Raw genomic sequence first — 27,104 nt, 5'->3', positions numbered from 1 at the left:
ACAATGTTACACACACATACACGACAATGCTGCAATGTTACAAAGAGTCAAGGATCACCTGTTTTTTATGCTCAGCTCTGTAGGAAAAAAGCTTCCGGCTTTATCAATGAGGGCATTCTTGCCAATCAAATCCGTCTTAATTTGCTTTCCAAACGCCAGCCAGAGAGACGCTTCACGCTTGAAGCTTCCCATTTAATATAAACCCTAGAAGAGTACCCCCATCAACACCGTCTTTCTCTCTCTCCCTCTGTTTCACTATGGCTGGCTCTGGTCTCTACGATTTCATGAAACCTGCGTCCTCCAGAACGGCTAATGAAAAGAAGCCTCGCATGTTCCCATGTCTCTACTGTTCTCGGAAGTTCCTCAACTCTCAGGCTCTGGGCGGTCACCAGAACGCTCACAAGAGAGAGCGAGCAGCTGCTCGCAGAAGCTACGCTAGTGCTGAAAGACTGAGCGACTTGGGTCGTAGTCTCCATACGCAGGCGTCTTCAGATTACCCATGTTCGCCGTTGCTTCAGTATTGGCCACTTGAACCACCTCCTCGCGAGTTTCACTACGGCGGCATATCTCCCGTTGGCTCCCAGTCCCAGTCAGCCTCTACTCCGGAGGAGCCTCTCTCCCCGGCCACTGAACCTCCTGAGCCCGTAAACCTCGACCTCACTCTCCGTTTATAATCTCCCTTTCTGTTAATTTCTTTTGCTTTTCTTTAATGTCCTTTCTCTTTTTGTGGTCAGTATGGTTCCAGTTTGATGTTTAAGAGTTTGAACTTAATCTCAGGGTGAACCAGAAAAATAGTATATATAGCTCAAGTTAATGGAGACATGCATGTGTCAGGGTAGATAGTTCTGGTCTCTTAGTTATATCGATTAATTGGTAGTTTGGTTATTGATACAAGAAGCGTAAGTTAAGCTGCGAACATGACCAGTTTGAGTTTGGAACAAGCTTTCTTTTGTTCCTTGTAGTTTTTGATATTTCAGTCAGTTAAATAGATGATGTTGAGGAAGTAGTTATATGAACCTGCTATCTTGGGATTACCATGCGCATATATACACAATGACGATGATGATGAACAACTTCAGTATTCTATATCTCCAGTCTGATATCTGATATATATTATTATATGATGATGAGTTAATAAAGTGATGCTGTCTATCTTGTTTTCTTTTATTCCCAAAGTACCCTTTCTATTGATCCATCCGGATTCCGGACTGCGGGAACTAGAGCTTGTTATACTTGTACTCATGATGATGAATTGACGATGATGGCGTTAGGAATTTTGTGGATTATATAGGAGTTATTTTATTAATTTATATAATGTATGGCCCACCGCACAGGGAGGGAAGGGTTTGGAGGGCCCCACATTTTCAATCTATCATCTCACTTGAGACTTGAGACTTGAGAATTTCTTACGTCAAATATGATGAGGCCAGGCCCTCCACCACCAACACCCTGCATTAGGAAACGGACCTAGCTTAAATCCTAGCTCTTTGGGTGTTTTGCCACATTTTTTTCTCCCCCTCTGAGAGTGATGAGATAATAGGACGCAACTGCAAGTAATAAAATTTAACTCCAGTTCTCTCATGCAGACGTACTACATAGAAATAATTCTCTGCAGGTCTCCGTCTTCAGCAACTCAGAATCATTATAATTCAACTTTTGATCAATTAATGCAAGATTTAAAACAATGTAAGATTTAAAACAATCAAAACAATGTAAGATTTAAAACAAAAAAGTAAATCAGAATGGTAATTGAGTAGCACATCTACACTATATATATATATGCGCCTCATATGCACATTTCAAATATCTTTTATTAATAATTTTGGGAACTGTTTTTAATGCACGCTGAGATACACATGTGAGGCGCAGATGTGAATTAATGGTAGGATCATGAGTAGATAAAACCATACACATGTGAGGCGCAGATGTGAATCAATGAATTTTCTTACAACACAAATTAAAGGCATCCCCCCTTGCGCCTTTTATTGGTTGGTTTGGTGGCCTTGCTTGACCACCGAGTCCCTCTGTGTAAATGAAGATGGCTGGGACTGCGATCTAACTGCTGATAGATGCCCATGAGCTCCACAACCACAACCCTTAATCAGGTCCGGTCCAACCTTAAATCCCGTTACAACAGATGGCATGCAGCGTGTAATTAATAGGTGAAGCTGATACCTAGAATTGAGATAAGAGGAAGGTAGCCAGATTTTGCACCAGTTTTTAACAAACAGTGCAAAATCTGCAATGCAAACAAGTGTAAATGAAACAAAAAAAATACAAATTTCACATCAGGTAGAGTTTAAATCATAATTAATAAAAAAAAAACAAAAATATGAAAACCCTACGTGCATGGATGACATAATTTATATTCAGTTCAGATTTGTACCGCAAATCCAATGGTAGGCAAAATAATTGTACAAAACTATCCCTACCCAAGTTAGTCACTATTATATATATATATATATATTTCTAAAAAAATTTGTTATTAGTTCTTTCTCCCACAAGGCCACAATCAAGCATATTCAAACCTTTTTATCCATCTCTCTGTTTACTTGCTCCAAAACAATTATTCTAAACATTAGAATATATAGCATATTAGTAATTATTAATTATCTCTCCCATAAAGAAATTAATAATGGCCTCCCTAACTGATGTCAGAGCTACCCTTGTATACATAATGTTGGAAGCAGTGAAACAACTTAACTCTCACCCTAGTAAGTAGTAATTGACAGGTAGGGAAGATCAACCATTTCATTAGCTACAGAATACACACTATCTAAGCTTGTTACGTACTGGCATGATCTGTTTACGTAGCACACACAATCACACCATAAATCTCTATTATCCTGCAGCCACTTGTGGGAAAGATGTCCTTAAATTTGAAAAATCATTTTCTGTCATCCTGTCACATGCAATCAAATGTAAATACAGATCAGTTGATGTAATGCCTTGAATTTATTGCAATTTGTAAACAGTACTGGTATGTTTACAACGGTGTATCTCCTTAAATTTAAAAAGTTTCACCACCCGTTTAATTTTTGTTGTTCATTTTTACCCTTGTTGAATGTTGATGACTTACGATATTAATCAACAATTTAATTAATTATGGAGATCCCATGATACATTTAATTTTTAGATCCTAAAATGGGAAATTGCATGAGGAACATAGGCAAATTACAGATAATTTGGTTCATTAGCTTATTCATGTTCAACTCTACCTTTTCGAACCTCACGACCACAAAATACGCCCTTCCTTTGAGTTCCTTCCATTTGTTGGTTGCAGGGAGGTGCCTTCCAAGTAGCTATGTATCAGGATGTGAGTATAGTACATTTCTCTAAGTAGCTAAATAAGTAGCTAAATACGCCCTTCCTTTATAACTCATTAGGGCTGTTATATATCCAACAGAAATAAATTGATCAAACCAATTATGTTGGTCCTGGTTCTTTGCGGTTTTGTCCCAGTAAATAATTGAATTAAGACCAGATCTTGCTGAATTGAACTTATTATATAGAGGTAATAATATATAAAGATTTCCCCTTCTTTCTTATATTTTATGCTTAAAGGGCAAATTTCTAAACAATTGTAAGACGAGTATGACTAAAAACACAAATTTTATCAACATATATAAACAGTTTAGTATTTCTTTTTTTAAATGTTTCCTTAATGTTTATGTTATAAAAAACATATATAGTTTTAAGTCATTATTATCATTGGCACCTAATTAAAGGGGTTAAATGTAACCGGGTCTAATCAGCTCAGACCTAATTGCATGTCTCGATTAATAGCTGGTTCAGTTCTGGGTCTTATTGTCCCGGTTAATCAGACAGCACTGAAATACCCTGTCTTAAATCAGACCCGATCCATTGACAGCTTTAGTAACTCACCTTCAACTTTCTGTTTCTCTTTATTTTATATTCATCAACCTGCTGCCACGTAACAACTGGACTCTCAGTAAACGCTGTCAAAATTTGATTGGAACTTAATTGGGAACTCGATCGGAAGCAGCGCAAAATCCTAGTAGCCCTGCAGCAGCACTGTCCAATAAAATGCCCCGCCAGCCTCTTTGTACGTTAGGCTTTGTTTGGTTGTAGTACAATTTTATTTGCAATATTAGTATGAATTAAAAAAAAAAAAGGCAAAATCTTGTTTAATTTTGTTTTGGGTTTTACTTTATTTTGCTTTATGTCTTAATTTGTTTCCTTTGTACTGCAATCAAACAAAATAAGTTAAAGTTTAAAACAAAAAATAGATCAGAACTTACACTCAAATCATTTGCACTGTCATGGTTTTGATCAGTATAAATATATTTGCATTACAACCAAACACAGCCTTCTGTATGTCCAAAAAAAAAAATTGATAACAATGTGCCAGAATGTTTCTTTCTCCTTTTTAATGGGTACATTTGCCAGAAACACCGAGCGACTTTTTGATTTTTGGGTAGAAAAGGATGAAAGATGCATGCTTCATTCAAACTGAAGCCTGAACCAGGCTAGCTCTTATCAACACACAAGTACAAGCCAAACTAAGACTGCTTAAAACACCAGACCACCATCAGAAGGGGAAGTAGACACAACAATTCACCCCGTTTTCTTCATGTCACGCTGTAGAGCTATACTGTTTTTTGTCTCGACTGATAAATTTTAAAAGAAAACAAAAAGGATAAAAACAATCAACCTCGGCTTGGATTTCACGAAAAAAAACAAATCAAGTCTCTGCAGCTATATATATATATATAAGGATTTCCGATACTTGAGGGCATCCACAAGTGCCGAACAATCACTGCAAATTTCGATATTTTACAAACCTTCTCACTAGGCAACCTCCAACCCCACTTTGATTTTGCATATGCTTCCGCATAAATGGCCAAACACTGAGCGACTTGACTTTATTTTGGCTCTTTACAATCACCGGTGGTATTCCAAAAGATGCATTCTCTAGGGTTTTGTAAATTTTAGATCCTATTCATCTCCCTAAACCTTCCACCGTGTATGTATCCGTCCCAAATTAAAACTCGTAGCGAGTTGGATTTTGAGAATTTAAATCCTCCTTAACCACACATTCAAGGTTATGGGCAGATTGGGTTTAGAATCCCATCTAAGTCCTATTATTTCTTGTTATGTATAAACAATAAATAAGTAAAATAGCATAAATGAATAATAAAAATTTCAATTATTTGATAAATATATGTGAAAAACTCAATTAATGGTGGTTTCTAATTGGTCTCCCTCTATGATTCCTTTGCAATTTAATTGATTTCCAATTAAGCTGGTTGGCTTCTCTTAATGAATAAGCTTATATCAGTTCAGCTAATTGTAATTTCTCGTTTATGACTTATAGTGGTCCTACCACTATTGCAAATGCCTCTAAAGTGGAGATCCGTTCCCTTCTTAATGATCTAATAAGGATTGCCAATAGACTCCTCATTAGATCCTTGGCATTTGAAGGAAATTCTGGAAACACTATCAAGTGGGCCAATGCGTGAGACAATAACCCTTGGAAATTGAAGATCCCTCACCTACTGTTCGAGATTCAAGAGCATTCCTCTCAGTTGAATTGAAGCTTAAGATGAATCTCCCGCGAGCAAAATCAATTAACTGTTGTGTTAGCAAAATTAGGTTTGGGAAGGGGTATTTTGTACAGCTCAAATACGTACAATGACTAATTAATTGTGTGGTGTGTATAAGCTATCTTTTTCCCAAAAAAATAAAAACAAATCATAGGTGACTTTCTAGAATTTTAATACATACAATATTTCGGTTTAAAATTGTACAAATAATAATATCAAATTCCTATACTATTTGTTTAAACTATCACATTCTAGCTAGCTATTATTTTTTTCAATTGTATTCATCTTATTGTAATTTTAATTATATAAGCACCAAAGTTAATTTGTAACTTCCATCTTAGCTTTCAATGCCTGGCTGCTCTGCTAGTTTTCATATATTGACAAACGATTCCTAATGTGAGGTTGAGAAAGTATTTGTCATATACTTAATTAAGAGGTGATTTGGTAGAACGCAAAGTACTATAGTTAGGTTTTAATAAATACCTAAAAATATAAGTGGGTATTTTAGTAAATGAATCAAATTAACTTTTTCCATCGTTATAGAAAGAGGGAATAGACTCCAATTCCAATGCCACGTGGCCCATGTTTAAGGGAATGTACAGGAGATATTCCTCCTTTTAATTAAGGTGAGATGCCCTTCTCAAGTCTCAACGTGCACCTTTTGAGTCCGACTCCAACCCAACCATCCAACCTTGATAACTGTATATACAGATAGCCAAATACAACAATGTAAAATCCCAGATTCCTCTCGGCTCCTTAGCCAAATGCCAAATTCTTATAGCAGTAGAGTTTCCCTTTTTCTTCCTTTGTTTTACTTTTACGTATGATTTCATTCTCTAAAAGGAATTTGAGTTTTGCTTGAACTAGTCGATCCTTTTTCCTATTTGGGTTTGGATTATGAGAAGAATAACATAAACATTATATATACATTAAAGGACCCTATAATTTATTGCATTGTATCTAATTAAATATTCTCTTTTACTGCTTCTCCCGCTGGGCGCTGGCCTTCTTCATCTGTATTATCAGTCTCTCTCAATGGATGCGAACCAGGCCGCTGCTTGTGGACGACACTCACACTCTCCCCACGGAGGACGAAAGATCTTCATCGCAGGGCAAGTTGTGCTGAGAATCTCCGCTACTGCAATCGCAGTGGCTGCAACATGCTTGATGGCCACAAGTAAACAGTCTACAGACTTCTTTGGCATCCCAATCAGAGCAGAATATAGCTACTCACCGGCTTTTGTGTAAGAAGAATATTTTAGAAATAAGATAAAACCAGAGAGCAATTTCAATTTATTATTGTTCTCAACTTTCAGGAAATAAAGCATAACTCAAATGCATTCTGACTCCGCTATCTCTTTTTGGTTGGTAGATTTTTCCTGTATGCAAACGGAGTTGCGAGCGTGATCTCTCTGGTCTCCCTGTTCTTAGTTTTTGTTGGGCACAATAAAGGATCAAAGACGAGGAACTATTTCTTTCTGTTTCTTCTCGATCTAGTAAGTGGGTTTCTTTTTTGGTTTCCTTTTTTTTTTTTTTCTATTAGTTATTTTTGAGTAGATAATAGAAACAACAGAAGAAAATCCACCGGAAAAGTTTCAAAAGTTGTTGTCTCTGTGTGTTTATTTGTAGATCGTAATGGCGTTGGTGATGGGGGCCGCGGCTGCGGCAACTGCAATTGGTTACGTGGGTGTTTATGGAAATGCCCATACTGGTTGGATGCCAATTTGTGACCATGTGGGCAAGTTCTGCCACCGAGTTACTGCTTCTTTCATCTGCTCTTATTTGGTTCTATTCGTGTATCTGATTCTCACCGTGTTATCTGCTTACAAGTCGGGGCAAACGCAATGACGAAGCCACCGGCCGGAGCACGAAGAAGCAATTGAAGAGGAGACATAGGAGTTGAGCAACCTCCTTTCTATGCTATAAATTAAAACGTGCTCGTTGCGTTTGTGTTTCACGGTTTCAGCATGGAAAGAATGGTTTCTGTGCTACTTTCCTTTGTTTTTCTTTCAGTATCTATTTAGAGAATGAGAAACGATGACGACAATTTGCAGAATTTAAAATTTGGGTTACGCGTGAGTGTGATTATTTTCCAGTTTGGTTTGTCTTATTAGTATATTCTTAAAAAGTCTTTTTGGATTTGATAATATTTAGATATTTGAATTCTCTTCTCTTCTCTTCTCTTCTCTTCTCTTCTTCGTCTTGTGGCTTACAAACGTTGCATTAATGGTGGATTGTGGATAGCATGCCCTTTTTTAACTTGTGAGTGCAAATAAGTACTTATTTTGAGTGAGGATTACACCAATAAGAAATTATGCATCAAGAAGGCCAAATTTTGAGATTAATTTTACGCACTTATAAGTGCTCATTTCTTTTCTGATCCATCTTGGCCCGTTACGTGATATTGAAAATACCTATACTTGAATAAGTAATTATTAGCGAACAGAAGAACTGAATCACATACAACCAACCTTTCTCAGCCCAATTTTCCCAGCAATCAAACAGACCCTTAAAGTCCTTTGTCACCAAACTCTTCTAACCACATGGGGGAAGTTAGAGAACAATAAACCGGACCCTTCTACACCCCTCTCAGCCGGTAAGTGCGCAAGATCTTTGGTCAAGTCTAGTCTGCATTCTTGGTGCTGTGTTTTAGCTAATTTGCCTTCTTGACTCGGTGAATGTATATATATATATATATATATATATATATATATGTATATAATTTTTTTCCTTTTTTTTGAATTTTTTTATTTTATATCATTTTCGAAACAACTAATGAGATGCACTTTCCCAATAACCTAAATAATCTTTTCTCCTAAAGTACTTTTCCCACTATCCCCCATTTTCTCCAAAATTATTTCTAATTCCTATATATCTTCTAAATTTTCTCTAATTTCTATTTATCTCCAAAATTATCTATAGCTTAATAGAGAGTTTCTCTCATAAATTATATCTAATTCCTATATATCCTCTCCCCTACTTTTTATCTATATTTGATGAGGGTGGATTTGGCCTTCCAGTGACATCATGACACATGGTATCTCAGAACAGTTGGATGACACCCCGGCACCATCTAGGCGATGACTTGCCTTAGCCAAAGTGATGGAGTTCGATCTTGTGACCTACCTTTGCCGTTGACCTAGTGACTTACCTCCACTGACCTAGTGGAAATCTGGTTGGCGACCTTGTCCACATTTCAGGGCGGCTAGTAGCACCTCGTCTATGGCCGACCTGTGGCACCTCATCAGTACGGGTCAAAGTAACATTGACGCGAGGAGCAACCTCCCTCGAGGGCTTCCCGACCTGATTGTGGTCTAGGTGGTGACCTACGAGACATGCTCGCCAACCAATTCTACATGCATATCCCATCACTCCCGAGTTTCTTGGAAGTTGCCCCCCATGCCGAATGTTCTAGAGGAAACCGAACAAGGCGCAAAGACTAGTCTACATGCACGGCTACCTCTGAGGACTTCAGATTGGTTAGGAACGACATCCTTGAGATCTCAGACACGATGTGTGAAACCCACACCAAACAACGCCTATATATAAGCCTCACCTCCGACTTCAGAAGGTACGTGCGATTTATTGCATTCTAGCCTTCTTGCTTTAAACTCACATACATTGAGTACTGACTTAAGCATTAGAGCAACCACACCAGGTAAGCCACCTCGGGTCCTCTAAGCCCTGTTTGTCTTGTAGTTTGATTGACCAGCTAAGCAACCAACACCCAAGCTACCCTCCAGCTAGAGAAAACCAGATCACGCACCATCAATATCTATCTAAAGAAAATTTGGATTAACAAATTTAAGAATGATTTAAATATTATAACAAAGTATATAGTAACTTTAAAATATTTATTAAAAAATACAAAAGATAATTTTATTTTTTTACAAAATATATCACAAAATTATGTACTAACAATTTAAATTATGTTTTTTTGGATTATCAATTTAAATGTTTTTCAAATATTTAATAATATGTAATAGCTTTAAATAAAAAAAATTAAATAACAAAAAATTTTAAATATTTAAATAACTATATATATATATATATATTAAAACAAGGAAGTCTAGAATTTTTCTCATTTTTTTATTTAAGCACTTTCCCAATAACCTAAATAATCTCTTCTCCTAAAAGTTCTCCTAAACTACCTCCCCCACTATCCCCCACTTTCTCCAAAATTATCTCTAGTTCCTATTTATCTTCTAAATTATCTCTAATTCCTATTAATCCCCAAAATTATCTCTAATTTAATATAGAGTTTCTCTACCCTACTTTTTGTCAATATCCATTTAAAGAAAATTTCGATTAAAAATTTAAAGAATTATTTAAATATTCTAACAAAATTATACAATAAGTTCAAAATATTTATTAAAAACACAAAAAATAATTTTATATTTTTATAAAATATATCACGAAATTATGTACCGACAATTTAAATTATGTTTTTTCTGGATTATCAATTTAAATATTTTTCAAATATTTAAAAATATGTAAAAGATTTAAATAAATAATGTTAAAATAACAAAAATAAATAATTTTTTTTATATATTATTTAAATATTTAAATAAATAAATATTTATCATAACTAGATTGTAAATAGTGAAAATAACGAAATGATGTAATAAATTTAAAAACATTTCTTCAAAGTGGAAAAATAATTAGAACATAATATTGAAATTAATAATAATGTAATATATTACAAAATTAATGATGAAATTATGTAATAATAGTACAAATTATAATTTTATGGATAATTAAATTCAAAAAATAATTAATATTTTAAAACTTAAATATTTTACATATTATTTAAGTATTCAAATTACTACATATTTTAAATAAAAAAATATTTAACATAACTAGATTTTAAATAGCTAAAATAAAGAAATTATGTAATAAATTAAAAAAATCTAAAAAGTAGAAAAATAATTATAACATAATATTGAAATTAATAATAATTAAATATTTTTATGTAATATTGTAAATAACTAATTTCACTTATATCAAGTAATAATTCAAGAAAATAACTTTAAAAAATATATTTATTAATAATTATGTATACTAAAATTAATATTTATTGTATTTCAGTAATTATTTATTGTTATTTGTGATAAATGTATTTTCAATGATTATGTATAGATTTATTTTGTTTTTTATTTAAATAAATAATTATTGGAGATTAAACTACTATTATTGACTAGGTTAATATATGTTTAGTACTTATTGTATTTTTGTAATTTCTATAATTATTAGATTTTTCATTATCAATATATTTTCAATAATTGTATATTTCTGCTATAAATTTTCAATAATTATTAGAGATTAAACTATTGTTATTTGTCAAATATGAGACTATTAATTTAGTTGAAACTATGAGTGTTCATGAATTGGTTCGATTCAATCATAGGCTATTTATCTAACCAAATTGACCCGGTAAGGTTAGGGAGTTGGTCAAATGAAATTGACTAACCTTTTGTGAAAACCGACCCACTCAAGTTGTATAGGTTTGGGTCAATTTTTTGGTTTGGTCAGTCGGTTCAAAAGATTTAAACTTAAAAATTAAATTAAATTTTAAAAATTACAATGTAATTATTAAAAAAATAAATTTAAAAATTAGATTTATGATATAAAACATTTTAGACTAAGAAATATGGAAAATTTCCCACTTTTTCATATTAAAAATTATATTTAAAATATAAAATATTAATATATATCCATGGTTAAGTCATTTGATTTTGGTCGGTTTACAAATGACCAAAGTAAAACTAATCTAACTTGGTCAAATTGGAAATTTTTTGAACCAAAGCCAACCTAAAATACTAGAAAATTGACCAACTTGGGTCGAGTTAATCGGGTTGGTCGGTTTCATTAGTTTGATGAATAAACATAACTAAAATTAATTAGTTATTTTTGAATTATAAAAATTTTATTAAAAGTAGTATATAAAATATGAATAATTATTAATTATTTAAAAAGTTGAAAATATAAAACAATTGTATACTCTTATGTGTTTATATTAGGTTCATTTACTAGAACACACTTTTAGGGATGGCAATTTTCCCCATCCCCAACCAGGAATATGATCCTGCCCCATTGCCATTTCTACACCTTATAGTTTTACATATTTACTTAAACCTACCTTATAATTTTCATTTTACTAAAACATCCCATATATTTTACAATTTATTTACTTAATCAACTTTTCATTAAGGAGTGTTTATTTTGCCATTAGGACCATGCTTTTTTATTCCAAAAATACCCTTAACACATTTTTGTATAAAAAACAAAATTGACCAAATATAGCCAATAGAATGGTTGCCCATGTCTTATTTAGGGCAAAAATGATATTTTTATTTTTATTTTCTTTTGATTAAATTTATTTAAATGAACATTAAGGTCAACACTGTCATTTCCCACTATCACCTAATGGAAGATTGATTAAACCTATTGCAAATTATAAATGGTGTTTTAGTAAAATGCTAACTATAGGATAAATTTAAGTAAATCTACGAAACTATAAGGGATATTTTAGTAAATAACCATTTTATTATTTAGCTTTCGCTTGTGCACTGCACCTATCCCCGCTAATTAATTAGTTAAATCACTTCACTTATGATATGTTCAACTGTCAATAGCTCGCCTACACACGTGGAGTCCTCTCAAATATTTACATGCACAAGCACAACTTTGGCCCAAACCGTGGTTTTGCATGCTTTGAGCCTGAATTATTGGACTTCGGACTGGGCCTAGGACCTAAAATTCGGTTTGGGAATTAGATTGAGGTCTCAGATAGCTCAATTTGAGGTTCCGAATAAAATATATACATTTGTTAATGACGTCAATGCATATTTTCAATCAATTCACAAACTGGCCCAATAAAGCAATACTGTACAGAATATATTAACAAGTTTTTTCAACTCAAACCGACCCGGCCAAGCCTCACTAAGATACAAACCTCGGGCTAGGTTGGTAGTATCAAAATATGGGTTCGATTTGGCCTGGCCTGAGCCTTATGTTTGCATCTCTGGGATTGGGCCTGGGTTGACCTTCAATCCAACCCAATTCACCCAAGTTGCACCCTAAGTAGGGGTGAATGGGTTGGTTCAATTTGGTTTCATGGCAGAACTTGAAACTTATCCTGTAAGGGTTGGTTTCAGATTTTTGGAACCGAAACCTATCCTGTGAAAGTAGATTTCAGGGTTGGTTCTGGCCTTGGTGGTTCTAGGTCGGTTCCAGGGTTTATCCATGGAATATTCAATAAATATAATATATACTTTAAAACTTATATTATCTTTATTGATTAAATTGCATAACTCAATTAATATGTAGATTATCCTTATATAGTTCAAAACTTATAATTTAAATTTAAATTTTGTAAATATTACCTTTGACATTACTTATTGTACACATTCGTATATTAAAATAAAAATAAATGATCAAATAACTCAAATAACTAAATGTTCAAGTGGGACTATGGCGTTTGTAACCAAGAGTAGTTGGGTTTAAATGTTCACATCACTAAAACTATTTTGGGGTTTATTTCAAGACAAGTTTGGTTCTAAGGCAGGTTCCACCAAGGTTGATTCATTGGGTCAGTTTGGATAGGGTAAGCCCCTAGGCCGAGAAACTGGCCTGAGTGGAGGTTGGTTCCAAAAATTTAGAACCAGACCCTACCATGTAACGAATTGGATAAAATCAGTTCAAGACTGATTCGAAATCAGTTCCATTTGGTTCGGGGTAAAACCTACCCATTTACTCACCCCTACCTCTAAGCACAACCCAGTCTCTAGATGGGTTGGGTTTAGGATTGAAAATCTCGGAAAGATTGAAGATAATTAGGGTACTGTTAGAATTGAGCTTTACACTTCTGGTTGGTCTAGGTTTGAGAAAACGTAGCCCTAAGTGCACCTCTTCCAAAATATTGAGCTTTATCTAGTTTCACCAGTAGATAAAGCAACAACTTCTCAGTTCTTTGAGTATCACACCATTCCAACATTAAGTATTGCCTAGGGGTGAGCAAATGGATAAGTTATACCTAAAACTGAATGAAATCAATTTCTAGGTTTATTTTTGGTGGTGGGGGTGGGTGGGGGGGGGGGGGGGGGTTGAGAGGTAAAAAAAACAGGTTCCATGTTCTAGGGATAAACCTTCGAACTGATCCTAAAAAATGGCAAGGACAAAACCACCACTCAACTCAAGTTTAATCGGTGTGAGAAGTCGGGTCCGGATCTGCTGCTCGTGTTCGGGTTACGTAGCTCACTAATGTCGGCAGCAGATTCCGAGTATCATCATCAGAAGTCAATGGTTTATACCTCACAGAGCAGAGATAGAGCAGCCTGGCAAAGGATCGTGGCGGACCGCGGGACAAACAGGCAATAACAAGGTAGGAAGGAGAATACAATAGACAAAAGCATAACTGCACCAAGATTAAAACGTGGCAAGGCCCAATGATCCATGTTTCCCATAATTCATCTCTTGGGCCCACCTAACACCAAATCCTGAGGTCGAGTGGACTTCTTGGCAAATTGATAGTTAAGCGGATCATCTGGTAACTGGTTCACAGCTTTTGCGCAAAAGCCCAAAAGGACTTTGTCTGTGGCTAATGGCAATGCTTTACTCGATTAATAGTAATTCCATTCAACAAAGCTGTACCCCAACTATTTGGGATAATAAGCCTTAATAGTGATCTAATGAGTAACCATTTTACTTGGCAGAAATAAAAAGGATCAACCTTCAGCTAAGCTGCTATCAGAATTATGATTAGAGATTACATTCTGTTTGCAACTCAACCAAGTTCCCAACAATGGGACCAATTAAACTAATAAATTTATCAATCACTGAGAAAAGGGACAAATAAATAAAATCTGTTAAATTTATAAAGCATTTGGTTCACAGGTTGTGCTTGATTTTCAAAATCTAACGAAATTAAAAACAGGTAGTATACATTCTCTAGAAAGACAAAAGAAGAATTCACTATTCAGGGTCATTCAGATTCCGTCTCATCTTCCACATCTTTGAGATGCTCCTTGAGGGTCTGAACCTGGGTTTCCCATTTGTCACTATCCCATGCGAGATCAATTTCTGGCAACTTGTAGTCATCGGGTCTCAAGGACAATGCAAAATCAGGAAGGTCAGGCAGTGTTTGGAGAGCCCTATACAATCAGAAAAGAAGAAATAAAATAAGAAATAACCTAATTGTAATTTCCCTTTCTTTGGGGAAATCATCTTCTGTAAAAGGAAGCCAAATAATTCTGGGTTAACAAGGAAAGAAGCAAAGCAGAAGACCCTTACTTTTCTTGGTCTAAGAGGTAACCATACATCTGAGACTTCCTCGATGCAACCTCCGGAATTTTCTGATGCAAATGCTTCATTACACCCCAAACTGGAGAGGCCCTGAACAAACACAAGTTTTCCACTGAAACAAATATACGTATCCCAATGTTTTACCATACATAGAAATAAAAAGGAACTGAAGATAACCTGGTTACAGGTGCTGCTATGGAGAACGTTATGCAGGCCTTCTTGCTATCAGCTAGAAGTTCCTCTGCAACAAGGAAACAACAAACAGCACTAATGTGACAAGATGGCTCACTACCTTTGTCAAGTATCAGGCCATGGTAGTAGTAAGCTGCTGCCTAATGATGATACCAAGAGAGAATGAGAATATGTAAAATGAAGTTCACTAAATGAAAAAATAATAATAAAATGATCTGAACCAGAGGTAGATTTTATAACCTTTGCTTCCAGGTATTTCCATTTGATGAACAAGAGATGCTTCTTTCCGTATCCATGAGTGATATTACATTCAGACAAGCTGTTATGAGCCTGACCAATGTAAATGAGACAGCAAAATTGAACCAATAAGATCAGATAGAGGAATTATCATTATAGATGGCAGCTTAAGAGACGAGCATGTACTCTTTCTCTAAGGCTGTGTTTGGTTTGAAGGGAAAAGTAGGGAAACCTTTACAAACCTTGTATAGGTTTTCCAACCTTTCCCTTCCTTTCCCTACCTTTTCCTTTAAACCAAACATAGCCTAAGAGTCTAATTTCCCATGGATAATGTTCAAGGAACTAGAAAGCAACTCCCAAATTTGGCTTGCAAGGAACACCATCAATTCAGGCATGCCTTACAACACCAAAAATAATTCCACCATTTGATCATAAAAAATAATAATAATAATAAAATGTTTTCGATGAACAATAAGCCAGGCCTTTCAAAAAAGGTTAACCTTTGATGAAGGAGATGGATAGGTGCATATGTGACTAGAAAACTCCACTCATTTGATCAAAATTCCATTATCATGTCACAGGGCAAGAGCATCCACCGCTCAGGAGCCCATCACCATGGAGGGGCCATTGACCAAGTCATAATCCAACTAAACCACTTCCTGAAATCTGGCAATCAGATACTGCATGCTAGACACATATCAGACTAACTGCAACATCCAGAAAACATGCCCATTGCAAATTTTCATATGCTATCCATCAGAGTTGGTTAATTCACTAGAGGCATCCAAACAGCCCTTGAGAGATCCCATCTCCAGAGTTGGTTAATTCAGTAAAATTCCCTCCACCCAATATTTTCCTTTTGTCATGCCTGATTCTGATTCTGTTCTTTCCACAAATCCTTCTTGATATATTGTTTCTTATTCATATTAATCTTTTCATTCCGTGTTCTTTCCTCAGATAGGACCATGACATTTTCTTTATATGTTTTTTGGTTTTTCAATATCTAACCAAATCCAGTGGACCATAATCGATTTAGTGGTCTCTTCAGCCAGTATATTCAAATAAAGATGTATCCATGTGAAAGTACAATGTATATATGCAGAAGATTAATAATAGTGGCATCATGACTGTCATAAGAAAGTCAAGCCATAAAAAAGGTGATTAGTTTAATTTCAAGAAAAAGAACAAGATGTTATTTCCTAAAAGAAATTCTAGGTAAAATTTCCAGCTGCTTTAAAGGAAATATATAGTCATTAAAACAGTTCTTTTTGTAAGACTCAACAATAATAATGAAACCCACAGATGATATTCCATTCATGTTTAATAAACATCCTTCTGCTGAGTACATAAATCAATAATTTCTCAATCCATACCAGATAAAAAAACTCAATAAGTAATACATTTAAGGAATTCCAGAAGAAAAAGCATTACACAAAAATATGATAACGATCATCTTTCTTCATTCTAAAAGGGTGAAGCTCTTCATAGAAATGCCAACCTGAGCAAAATAATTTAGTTGTTCACATGCCAACCTCCTCTTTACAGACAAAGTAGCCTTTTGACTTTCCACAGCTATCCCTAGTTGCATTTCAGTTACCTGAAGTTTATGTAAAATGAGTATCAATGTCCACAAGAAATCTGAGTGAGATGCTAAGGCCATGTTTGGTTAGATAGAAAATAAGAAACAAAAAAGTTGAGGGAAAGGGGGATGGGTTATGGAAGATATCATAGGAAGATCTCATTTTCTTTTCTTTTTGGTTAGCCAGGTAACAGGGAGATATTATGTCATAAAAATACCTAGCCCAAGAAGGTTTCAGTAGATATAACACTTTGGCGATGACCAGGGGCGGAGCCAGGGGGTGGCAGAAGGGGAGCCTTGCCCCCCCATGTTTATTAGCATTTGGTCTCCCCTAAGAAAAAATCCTGGCTCCACCCCTGGCTTTGACAAATTCTGCATTAAGAACTTGTTTCTTGAGACCCTGAATGCTTCAACCAACATCTACAGTCCATGTACAACTAACAATCCAAATGGAAAACCTACTTCAAAGACGGAAAGTCATAAAAAAGCACCTGGCCTAATGCCTGGATGAACATAGCCTCCAAAGCACCACTCTGCAGATCTGATGGTAACCTGTTCCTGGAAAATATAATTTTTAATTACACTAAACACAAGGAAATTTATAGCCAAATACTAAATAGAACAAGAAATTTCATTGTTTTAATACTTGATTTCAAATGGTAGGCGAGTTAAAATCTCCCGATTACATAATTCCAAGTACCCCGATGCCTTCAGCAATAAATCAATAGCATCCTTCTTGTACTCTGTTCGTTGTTGATGAGCAACCAGAGCCCAACACTGAAAGGTTAGGACATCGCGCGAGTCCAGCTTTTTGCTCGAGAAAGAAACAGATTGAACAGTATAGATAACAAAAGCACAGAATGCCATTAAAGACAAAGACCTTCTGACACATTCCTTTCACAAGTATCCATGTGATCTTTAGGAATAAGCAAGGAATTAGCCTCTGATAGCGATAGAACAGCTAACATATGGATGATAGAGAGCACTTCAAACCAAGAGTTTGCCAAGCAGAAGGCTTCCTGGTCATTGAATTTGAGATTCTATTAACCACATGTGGTAAAAACAATTAAAAAGCTTGTTGAAATGATACGATGGAAACGCTTACTTGTCTTCGATCTTGTAGAATTTTCCACTTGAAATCGACCAACTCTTCTAGCCCATATTCTGTGATTCTATTAAATTTAGCACAAATTTTGTATGATCGATAGATACACATTACCCGAAAAAAGATGAGAGGATGAATCTTGAGACCTGCTTTTGTCAAGCCAAGAAGAACAGGCAAGTAGTCATCCAGAGCTCGCTTTAATTCAGTAAGAGCAGGACCACCTGCAAGAACAAGAACAAGAAAAGCTTCTTTTTCTCTTTATAGAACGAGTACGTTAACTAATACATGCTTAACGAACATGTAAAGTCTATACCAATATCCTCTGCTAGCGACACAATCCGACCTCGGTGTGTTGAGAGTTTATCGACGAGTTGTCGAGGAAGAATCCCTTTGAGAGGCAGTTGGAAATCCGATTCCACAGGAACGCGCAAAGGAGGGACGAAGACGGTAAATTCTGGGATGTTCACCTTCTTCTTCTTCCTCCCAACTGTAGTGTACATTTTGGAAGAGATGGACGAAGAAGAAGTGCATCCCATCCTCCTCCTTGACGGAAAGATGTTTCCAACAGAGCATCCTACACCAACCCACCAAACAATGACTAGCAATTCATCTTCTGTATATAGAAAAATGGAGGTTTTATCACAAGAATAAATACAAGAAGGAGGTACAGATGAAAAGAGGAGAAAGAAAAGGTCAAATAATCGAATTTAAGAATAGAAAACCTAAGAAAGGGAGAAATTGAGGAGCAAATGGGATAGGATAACAAAGAACAAATTTAGCACAACTTACTGGTTGTCGAAAGGAGAGAGGAGAGAAGCTTCGGAGATTCAATGTAGATGTTATAGATTTCTCCACTGTGTGTGTGTGTGTGTGTGTGAGAGAGAGAGAGAGAAGAGAGAATCTGGCCATCTGGGTGTGCGGAGCTCACGCGGCCCGAGAAGCTTTCACATGGCGTTTACGTAGGAGAGGAAACATGAACTGGGTAGGAGCACCGAGCCTCGTCGAAGATGGCTTTATTACTCTCATAGTCAATTAGTCATAATCAAGTCCCAAGATCAAGTGACCAATAGATCTCTCTCATTCGCTTTTGCGAAAAAAAGATCTGATTCGGTGCGTCCAAATACATCTCACGTAAAGACGCTGACCATTCAGCTCATCCAAAAAAACGTATTACACATTGATGGTTGTTGGTTGATATATAAATGACGGATGGGGAGAATTGTTCCAAGTTCCAAGTGGAGCACTTTTAAAGGTGTGTAAGTGGGCCGGGACACGGCCCGTGGCACGAGCCCAGGTGGGCCTGAGCCGGATTGTGGGCGGCGCGATTTTTTTTAGAAAATTTAAATAATAATAAATTAACAAGATATCGAAAAAAATGTTAAACTTTTTTATATGAACCTTGATGTATATAGTTATTTATATATGAAATAATAAAATAAAATTGGAATAAAATAATATGATAAAATAAAAAAATTCATATACATAATATTAAATATATAAATATATATAATATTAATATATATGGAATTGTGGATATTATTAAATATATATTAATATATGTGGACCGTGTTGGAACGCCATTCGGGCAGTGCCGAACCAACATAAATGCCATGTGCTTGGGCCGCATGCCAAACTAGCACAGCCCACTTTTTTGTGCCTCACCGTGTTGACCCGCGGCCACGGGTCTCAAAACCCAAACCCAATTCAACACAGCGGATTTAGGGCAAGCCGCACCATGGACCGAGTCATGCTGGGCCATGGTGGCCCACGGACAGCATGAAAAGAGGAAAAATGAATGGCATAAAGCAAGCCCAGCATGTAAACTGCAGTCCGGCACGGTGGCACCTGAATCCGAAAGGAAGGGATTATGGTCCCTAGTCTTTATATGAAAAGCCCAAAAGTGAATAATGGTCCCTAGTCTTTATATGAAAAGCCCAAAAGTGAATAATGGTCCCCCAACCCCAACCCCCCCCCCCCATCTTTCTTGTAACTACAGGGATAGGGTTCCAACTTCCACGCACAAACCCCGATCGGTTGACTTCAAGTTCCAAGTTGAGATTTTATACCCCCTTTTGGTTTATGTTCTTTGTAACAGTAATCCCTCTATTGTATAATCTAAATCTAATGCGGTAATGCCCCTCCAATTCATCATCCACCATCGCCAGCTGATTACTTTCTTTATTAAGATCAATGTCAGGGTACACATTACTAACCGATCTATCTTTTATTTTATTTATTTAGTTATTTCTTTAGATCATTTGATCTGAATATTGATCCACTTCAATCACATGGTTTTGTATACAACAACCCATACACGGAATTATTAATCAATTAATATCGGAGGGTTACTCAAGATAAAAAGAACAAAAGGACGGACGCAGTGACGCGTGATACATGCAGATGTTTTCATTCAATCTATTCTTATCGGGGCAATAGGGTCATAAATTGGTACCCAAAAAAAATATCACAATTGGATTAGAATTCAAGTAAAATAATCTGAGCTTATTGGATCGGCTAGCTAACCTATCCCATGTGTTCATAAGTGGACAGGCTGAAGTCAAACATGCAATTAGTATTTTGGGTACATGGTCCAACCGGGCCTCATCTCAGTTAATAACACTGGACCCTTTTGCACTACATTGGAATTGGAAACAAGCTAAATAGTGGAGATTTGCTCGAAACTTAAGTACATGGTTGGCACAACAATTGAGATTTACATGATGCTAAAAGGTGCCGGCCAGTAGAACTGAATTCAACCTTCATCAAGATGGATCCGCCTGATGCCAGTAGACCAGTGGTGTTAAATCTCAGATTAACAGGGGAATGCCCTCCCGAATGAAAATAGGTAAACATTAAATCCATCAACTGTTGGTATCAACATCTGAAGCTTCACGAGCAAACCGACCCATCACACGCTTCCGAGCATCAGCCTTCATCTTCCTGGACTCATACTTGATGTGCTTATCATACCTGTTCATATGTTCAATATCATTTATCTGGAATAAATTTAAACCCAAGGTCCTATATTGAAAACTAAATGCCAAAAACAAAATGAAAGGAGCAGATAATGCCTCCGAGTTCTCTTTTTCTCCTTGTAACGTAACATGGCATTGCCTCTGTTTAGTGCTAATAGCTCCTTGTCACCTATCATCAAGAGAGGCTGTTCCATTAGATGGACTTCTTTGGTGTTGCTACAGTCTAGAGGTTTAGCCAAAGTTGAACTTGAAGATGGCATTAGTACACACGAATTATTGGTCTCAGATGTTGATGGTCCTTGACTTGCTGCAGGGTTGTTTTCCTGTAAAATGTCACACAACTATCAACATAATAATCAAAGAAAGAACTAATAATCTCCAGGAGAACTGTCACTATATATACAATGGAATTCTCAATAGGACTTTACACCAATAAACCTTGTAACATTGAATAAATGCACAAGTATTAAGGATGCTTAGATTCTACAGGTCCAACAAAGTTAACTTGAAGCACGGGAGATATCAAAACCTGACTTGTGGAATTATAGATTCTGCCCCTTGCATTTTGTCAGATTTTGCACATATTCCATTTCATTAATATCAACAAGATTCAAAAGAGAATTATCTTAAATATAATAAATAAATGGAAACAATAATATTAAAATTGGGAAACAAGAGATAGTGCGGTGGATAATTTTATCTCAGGTCACTACCCTAAGGAGAACTACCAATGCTCTTCTCTCCCCCCCCCCCAGTTAGATCTTATCACCTTCATACGGTACAGTCCCTCCAGTTAATTAATAGACCCACCCATCGCAGTACATTTTTTTTCCTGAAATACTCAATTCTTCAGGGTTTTCACAATATGTTGGGTTCTCAAAACTTTTAAACTTTTCACTGGTACTAGCTGACTTGTCCAAACAGAGTGATTAACTTATTATATATGAAACCAATTTGTTCCCAACAAGTCTCCCAGATGACGCTTTTCAAATTGTGAGTCCAGATCTCCTAGAATAGACCTCCTGCATCCTGCTTACTTAACAATAACTTGAAACAGAGGCAGTAACTAAGCACTGCTGCTCTCAAAAAGGAAACAATTCTCAATGCAAATTAAGAATGCTCACCTGCAATGTCCCTTATCAAATAACCAATTTATTATTCAGGTATTGTCATTTAGTATATTAATGAACACCTTTAAATGAAATTAATTGGAACTGGCAAATAAATCTGCAGTTAGAATGACATACAGTTTGTGGTGAGATATTTCCATGTATTATAGAGCAATTCATCTTGTATATGTTGTCTATCATCTCAATAGTTGGCAAGGAAGTTCCCTTGAGAAGCCCACTATAACTCTTGATAATAAAACTGACATCACGTGCACCATATCTAACTTCTTGTTGACAAGCCTCACCATGATCCCTTGATTTATGTGTATTAAAATCCAAACTCTGCAGGAAGATATATAACTCTTAATCATAAGAAGCATGTCTTCCAAAAATGGACATGCCATATTAAGAAAAGGTAAGATATTAAATATTCACGATAAGCACACACTAAAATTCTTGGTGAAAATGCAATATAAATTTCCGAAACAAAAGATGTGTTGCAGGTTATCATACCCAAACACCTATAGATGCTTAGCTTACCTGTCTCTGATACAATACATACCTAAGGCAACACCAGAAACTGCACAAACACTTTTAACATAGAACCTCTTAACATTAAGTTATACGATCAAAGTACATTGTAGTAGAAACACTTTAACATCTGCGAACTTTTTGGTTTTTGGAGCTAAATATCATTTCTCAAGATGCTTGAAAAGCTTGTAAATGCCAGAAGCTTTATCAAATTTAACAAGATAATTTTTAAGAAATGACATTTAGGTATCACCAATATGGGATACTCCCACCAATATCTGTGTCTGGATCCCTAGAACAGAGTGAATGCTCCACTTCCATGTCAGTGTCTGTATTCATATCCACATCTGGGCATCTTAAGGAAGGAACTAAATATATATAGGTTTTGAAACATTGGTACTAGCAACCTTCATTTTCCAATTATTAATAATTAGTTTTCAGGAAATCAAGAAGGGAACTCTTCTCCTAAATAGAAGATGTGGCTGGTGACAATGAGCTCTGCACCTTCTACAAATACTAATTGAAAGGATCTATCTAAAAGCACTTTTACATTACTTCAACAAAACAACTTTAACTTGCTCCCACCCCAGGCTCCCGAACAGGTCTATCTAATTAAAAATTAATTGCTATTATTTGTTGAACACTTGAACTTCAATTATGTGCATAACATTAACACATACCAAAAATCAGTAAAACAAAACTATCACATGCTGCCAAAGGGCCTTAAGCCAATCACTTGGACTAAGATTTTTTTATCAGTGAAAGATTTGAACATGTATTCAAGGTTTAAGATTTCTTTTGGATCAATAACTGAATATTTCATTAAAGTAGAAGTGTAAATAGTGATTACAAGAAAGAAATACAGAGAGTGACAGATAAACTCTCTTATCTCTCCCCAAAATAAGTTCCTTTTTCTTACACTTGTGCCCAAAACAGATGATCTCTCCCCACCCCTTGTTTGGCTAATGTATCAGCCGAGGAATTAGCACCTTCTTTTTTTTTTTTTTTTGATGAATAATTAGCTCCTTCTTTTAACCCACATATCCTCACTTCCATATATCTTTTGTCAACCATCTGAACTTCTTCCTCTCATTGCTGTAATTCCACATTTTTGCCTCTTCACTTAGTAACCAGCCCACTACTAATCTAGAAGTGCCCTCAATAATTAGCTTTCTTATATTAAAGATTCTTTCCCTTTGCACTCCTTCCATCATTTCCATAACTTCAGCCCTTAAGGATCCCACGTGCCAACTGGGCCTGAATATAATGCCATTATTTTTCCCACATCATCCCCAAACACCCCTCCCTATATTCCTAGTACTCCCAGATACCCCATTCTCTTCCATCAATCTTGAGTTTGATGAATCCTCTTTCTGGCAGATACCATAAAGGAGTGACATCAGTCCTATTTATGGATGAACCAGCCACTTCCTTTTAATTTCTAAGCATATCATCCATTCATACTTGTGAGAAGGTATCTAATGATTTCAGCCAATGGGCCATTCTAACAATAATAATTATCGCTTCCTTGCTTCTTTCCTTTTCCAAAAAGATTCTTTGATTTCTTTCTTACAAAATTGTCCAGTTTATTGTTGCCCTAGTGCATCTCTACATGATCCTTTCTATTTTCTTTGGCCAAGAAAAAATGCTGGAGCATAAACAAAGAGAAAAACCATTCTGGACAAATATTCAGAACCTTGGTGTTTCAACTTGGTTTCTTGTGTGGTTTGGATAGAGATCTTTGTAGATGCTGAGAAGACATCCACATAAATAACATCTATTGGGATGCAAAATTGAACGAAATGGCTGGTATGAACCTAGAGGCATGAGAGATAGAAACTTAGAAAAGTGTTACAACTGCAGGAAGGAGTGATGCCTATTCTAAATAACATGGGAAACAAAGTTCACATTACTAACGGAGGCACAATGGAAATATCAAGGACTTAAATTTGTACAGGTGTGGTGATGACTAAATTTCATTTCATCATTAAACAACAATCATGTTCTCTATATAAGAGCCCATAGGATTGCTATAATTGTACAGGTGTTATGATTGCTGCTTAATTTATATCATCATTAAGCTAGTTTACTTTTATTTCCTTGATGCTTGTTTTGGGCTCTTCGCTTCCTTTTTCTTTTCTTTTCTTTCCCTGGGCTGATTATCAATTCCGATGAGAGACAAAGAGAAGGAAAGCCCACTAATTTTTGACAAACCTTAATTGTTAAACCAAATAATAAACAATTATAGCAAAACAGGACACATTGAAACAAGATAGTTAAACCAAATACAGTGAGAGAAGCATGAAATATAGAAACAAGTACGACGTGAACTCAGAAAACAGAGGGTGAGTGCAACTCGGGCCGGGTTAAATTAGGTTAAGGTGAAGGCCTAGCTAATCTTGTATGTGGTTACGACTTATGAATTAGCAAACCTAGTTCGCGACGCAGCTCGAAGTATTCAAACCAATCAAAAACTCTAAAAACCTAATAATCTCTAATTAATTCAGGAAGGAGAGTAGTTGAAGAAAGCATGCTGCAGGAATTGTTTAAGAAGGGGAAGTTGGAATACAAGCGGAAGGTATATATATTTTTACAAAGAGAAAGAAATTTAGGAACAGAAAGAAAAAGATAATAAGAGAAACAACCATAACGTGCTTTTGCAGAGGGGGGATGAAAGAGGAAATTTTCACTTACATGGTTTAATTGGGGATTGAATTCCTCTGTGGGTCTCTCGCCATTGCACGGAGAGGAACGGACAGGAGGCATGGGTAATCAAGCAAAGAGGTGAATAAATAAATTTATTTGCTGCTCATATCAACCGCAGATCACCTTTTAACTTTCTGGGTAGAGAGAGCATTTCAGCATCATCGGCGATTGAAGATCCAGGGTTGCGAGTCCTTATTAATAGGGTTCGCCCCCAAATGAAAGCCGTGAGAAAGAGATGCTAGCACCACGGCCAGTGGCCACCAAGAGACAACCTAGAAGTGAAAACAGTAGAAATATTCCTGATATGCGGTTGAACCACTGAACCGTTTGACCTAACAACGGTTCACGGGTCATGTTTAAAATAATATGAAAGAAAACAATAAGGAAAGATAAAAAAGGACATTTTAGTCCCATACATCACCGGTGGTTTTACTTTCGGTGTTTATGGTTTACCCTTTAGGCAGTGTTTGTTTTGAAGGAAAAAGTAGGGAAAGGATTATAGGGGTGATCATTTCAGCTCAGTTTGGGCCTGGCCCGGCCCGCATATATTTAAATTTATATATTTTGTGTATAATGTATATATATATATATATATATACCAGTGGCCACCAAGAGACAACCTAGAAGTGAAAACGGTAGAAATATTCCTGATATGCGGTTGAACCACTGAACCGTTTGACCTAACAACGGTTCACGGGTCATGTTTAAAATAATATGAAAGAAAACAATAAGGAAAGATAAAAAAGGACATTTTAGTCCCATACATCACCGGTGGTTTTAACTTTCGGTGTTTATGGTTTACCCTTTAGGCAGTGTTTGTTTTGAAGGAAAAAGTAGGGAAAGGATTATAGGGGTGATCATTTCAGCTCAGTTTGGGCCTGGCCCGGCCCGCATATATTTAAATTTATATATTTTGTGTATAATGTATATATATATATATATATATATATATATATATATATGTATGTATACATGTTATTTTACATTATATTATATATTTTTATATATAAACATACAACATGACATGTATAATTTATATTATATATTAATATTTTATATTAGATAATGTATAAAATAAGTTTATATGCATGTTATATCATTTAATATATAGATATGTAATGTTTTATATATGGGTGACATTGGCCCAGAATCAAGCCCAGCCTGGCTAGGGGTTATGTTTTAGGCCAGGAACCTCGGCCTGGGCCTAAGCTATAGCCCTTACTTTTCCCTTCCTTTTCCTACTTTTTTCTTCAAACCATATATAGCCTTAATGAATGAGGCTGAGGCTTCTTTCTCAAGAGCAAGGTTCAAAATATTGATACGCCGGCATGGGCGTATCAAGCGAATTGATATCCTTTTTTTTACGTTTTTTTTTTTTTTGAAACAGGTTTAGGGGGGTCAATCTAAGTCCCCTCCACACTCTGAACCGGTCAAACCCCGATATACCCACTATAGGGGAGTATTGGAGGGGTTCTGGAACGATACGTATTAGTCGTATACTTTGAACCTTGCTCAATAGTTAAAACCGAAGAGAAAGAGATGCAACAACAACTAGGGCTTGGTTCGATGAGAAGGATGGTAATTTCTACCTTACTCGGTGTGTGCATATATCTCAACTAGCGGGGACTCGTGTGATGCACGGACTTTGTTGAGTGAAAGTGAAATAATGAAAATACATAATAGTAAAACATTTTTTCTATTTTCCATTGCAACACTGTGAAGTAATATCATCATAGGCAAGGATTATAATGTTTAAATTATATAATTCATAATTTATATGAAAAAACAAATGTTCTTTAA

At 35.8% G+C, this 27,104-nt stretch overlaps 4 protein-coding genes across 6 annotated transcripts; 2 read left to right on the top strand and 2 right to left on the bottom strand.

Annotated features, from left to right (window-relative positions):
- The first annotated feature begins 257 nt into the window (after window positions 1-257).
- Window positions 258-674, top strand: LOC148862373 (zinc finger protein 2-like). The gene has a single exon (XM_088981344.1). It carries the CDS (start codon window positions 258-260, stop codon window positions 672-674), a length of 417 nt encoding a protein of 138 aa, XP_088837470.1.
- A 5,745-nt stretch (window positions 675-6,419) lies between these two features.
- Window positions 6,420-7,748, top strand: LOC148862372 (CASP-like protein 1F2). The gene is made up of 3 exons (XM_088979726.1): window positions 6,420-6,811; window positions 6,940-7,063; window positions 7,197-7,748. The coding sequence occupies exons 1-3, from the start codon at window positions 6,603-6,605 to the stop codon at window positions 7,413-7,415; spliced, it is 552 nt and encodes a 183-aa protein (XP_088835852.1). The 5' UTR covers window positions 6,420-6,602; the 3' UTR covers window positions 7,416-7,748.
- A 6,665-nt stretch (window positions 7,749-14,413) lies between these two features.
- LOC148862371 (Endosomal targeting BRO1-like domain-containing protein) lies at window positions 14,414-18,967 on the bottom strand. 3 transcript variants are annotated; one of them, XM_088975267.1, is made up of 12 exons: window positions 18,773-18,967; window positions 18,297-18,557; window positions 18,130-18,204; window positions 17,984-18,042; window positions 17,759-17,897; window positions 17,525-17,621; window positions 17,370-17,436; window positions 16,798-16,896; window positions 15,303-15,392; window positions 15,048-15,202; window positions 14,859-14,960; window positions 14,414-14,719 (listed from the first exon to the last, which is right to left on the bottom strand). In XM_088975267.1, exons 2-12 carry the CDS (start codon window positions 18,517-18,519, stop codon window positions 14,551-14,553), a joined length of 1,275 nt encoding a protein of 424 aa, XP_088831393.1. In that variant the 5' UTR covers window positions 18,520-18,557; window positions 18,773-18,967; the 3' UTR covers window positions 14,414-14,550. The 3 variants fall into 3 exon arrangements, with proteins under 3 accessions (XP_088831393.1, XP_088831394.1, XP_088831396.1); XM_088975268.1 differs by lacking the exon at window positions 18,773-18,967 and having other exon boundaries at window positions 18,297-18,725; XM_088975270.1 differs by lacking the exon at window positions 18,773-18,967 and having other exon boundaries at window positions 17,984-18,204; window positions 18,297-18,672.
- Window positions 18,968-20,428: 1,461 nt separating this feature from the next.
- On the bottom strand, window positions 20,429-25,571 carry LOC148862370 (uncharacterized). Its single transcript, XM_088981659.1, has 4 exons — window positions 25,293-25,571; window positions 22,206-22,409; window positions 21,055-21,281; window positions 20,429-20,953 (listed from the first exon to the last, which is right to left on the bottom strand). Exons 1-4 carry the CDS (start codon window positions 25,362-25,364, stop codon window positions 20,845-20,847), a joined length of 612 nt encoding a protein of 203 aa, XP_088837785.1. The 5' UTR covers window positions 25,365-25,571; the 3' UTR covers window positions 20,429-20,844.
- Window positions 25,572-27,104: the final 1,533 nt, after the last annotated feature.

This window comes from Nelumbo lutea, chromosome 3 (genome assembly GCF_056320005.1).
Source record: "Nelumbo lutea isolate HS-2025 chromosome 3, American lotus-T2T, whole genome shotgun sequence".
NCBI classification, from domain to species: domain Eukaryota; kingdom Viridiplantae; phylum Streptophyta; class Magnoliopsida; order Proteales; family Nelumbonaceae; genus Nelumbo; species Nelumbo lutea.
The sequence above is the reverse complement of the archived record's forward strand: the minus strand, read 5'-3'. Positions and strand labels throughout refer to the sequence as shown.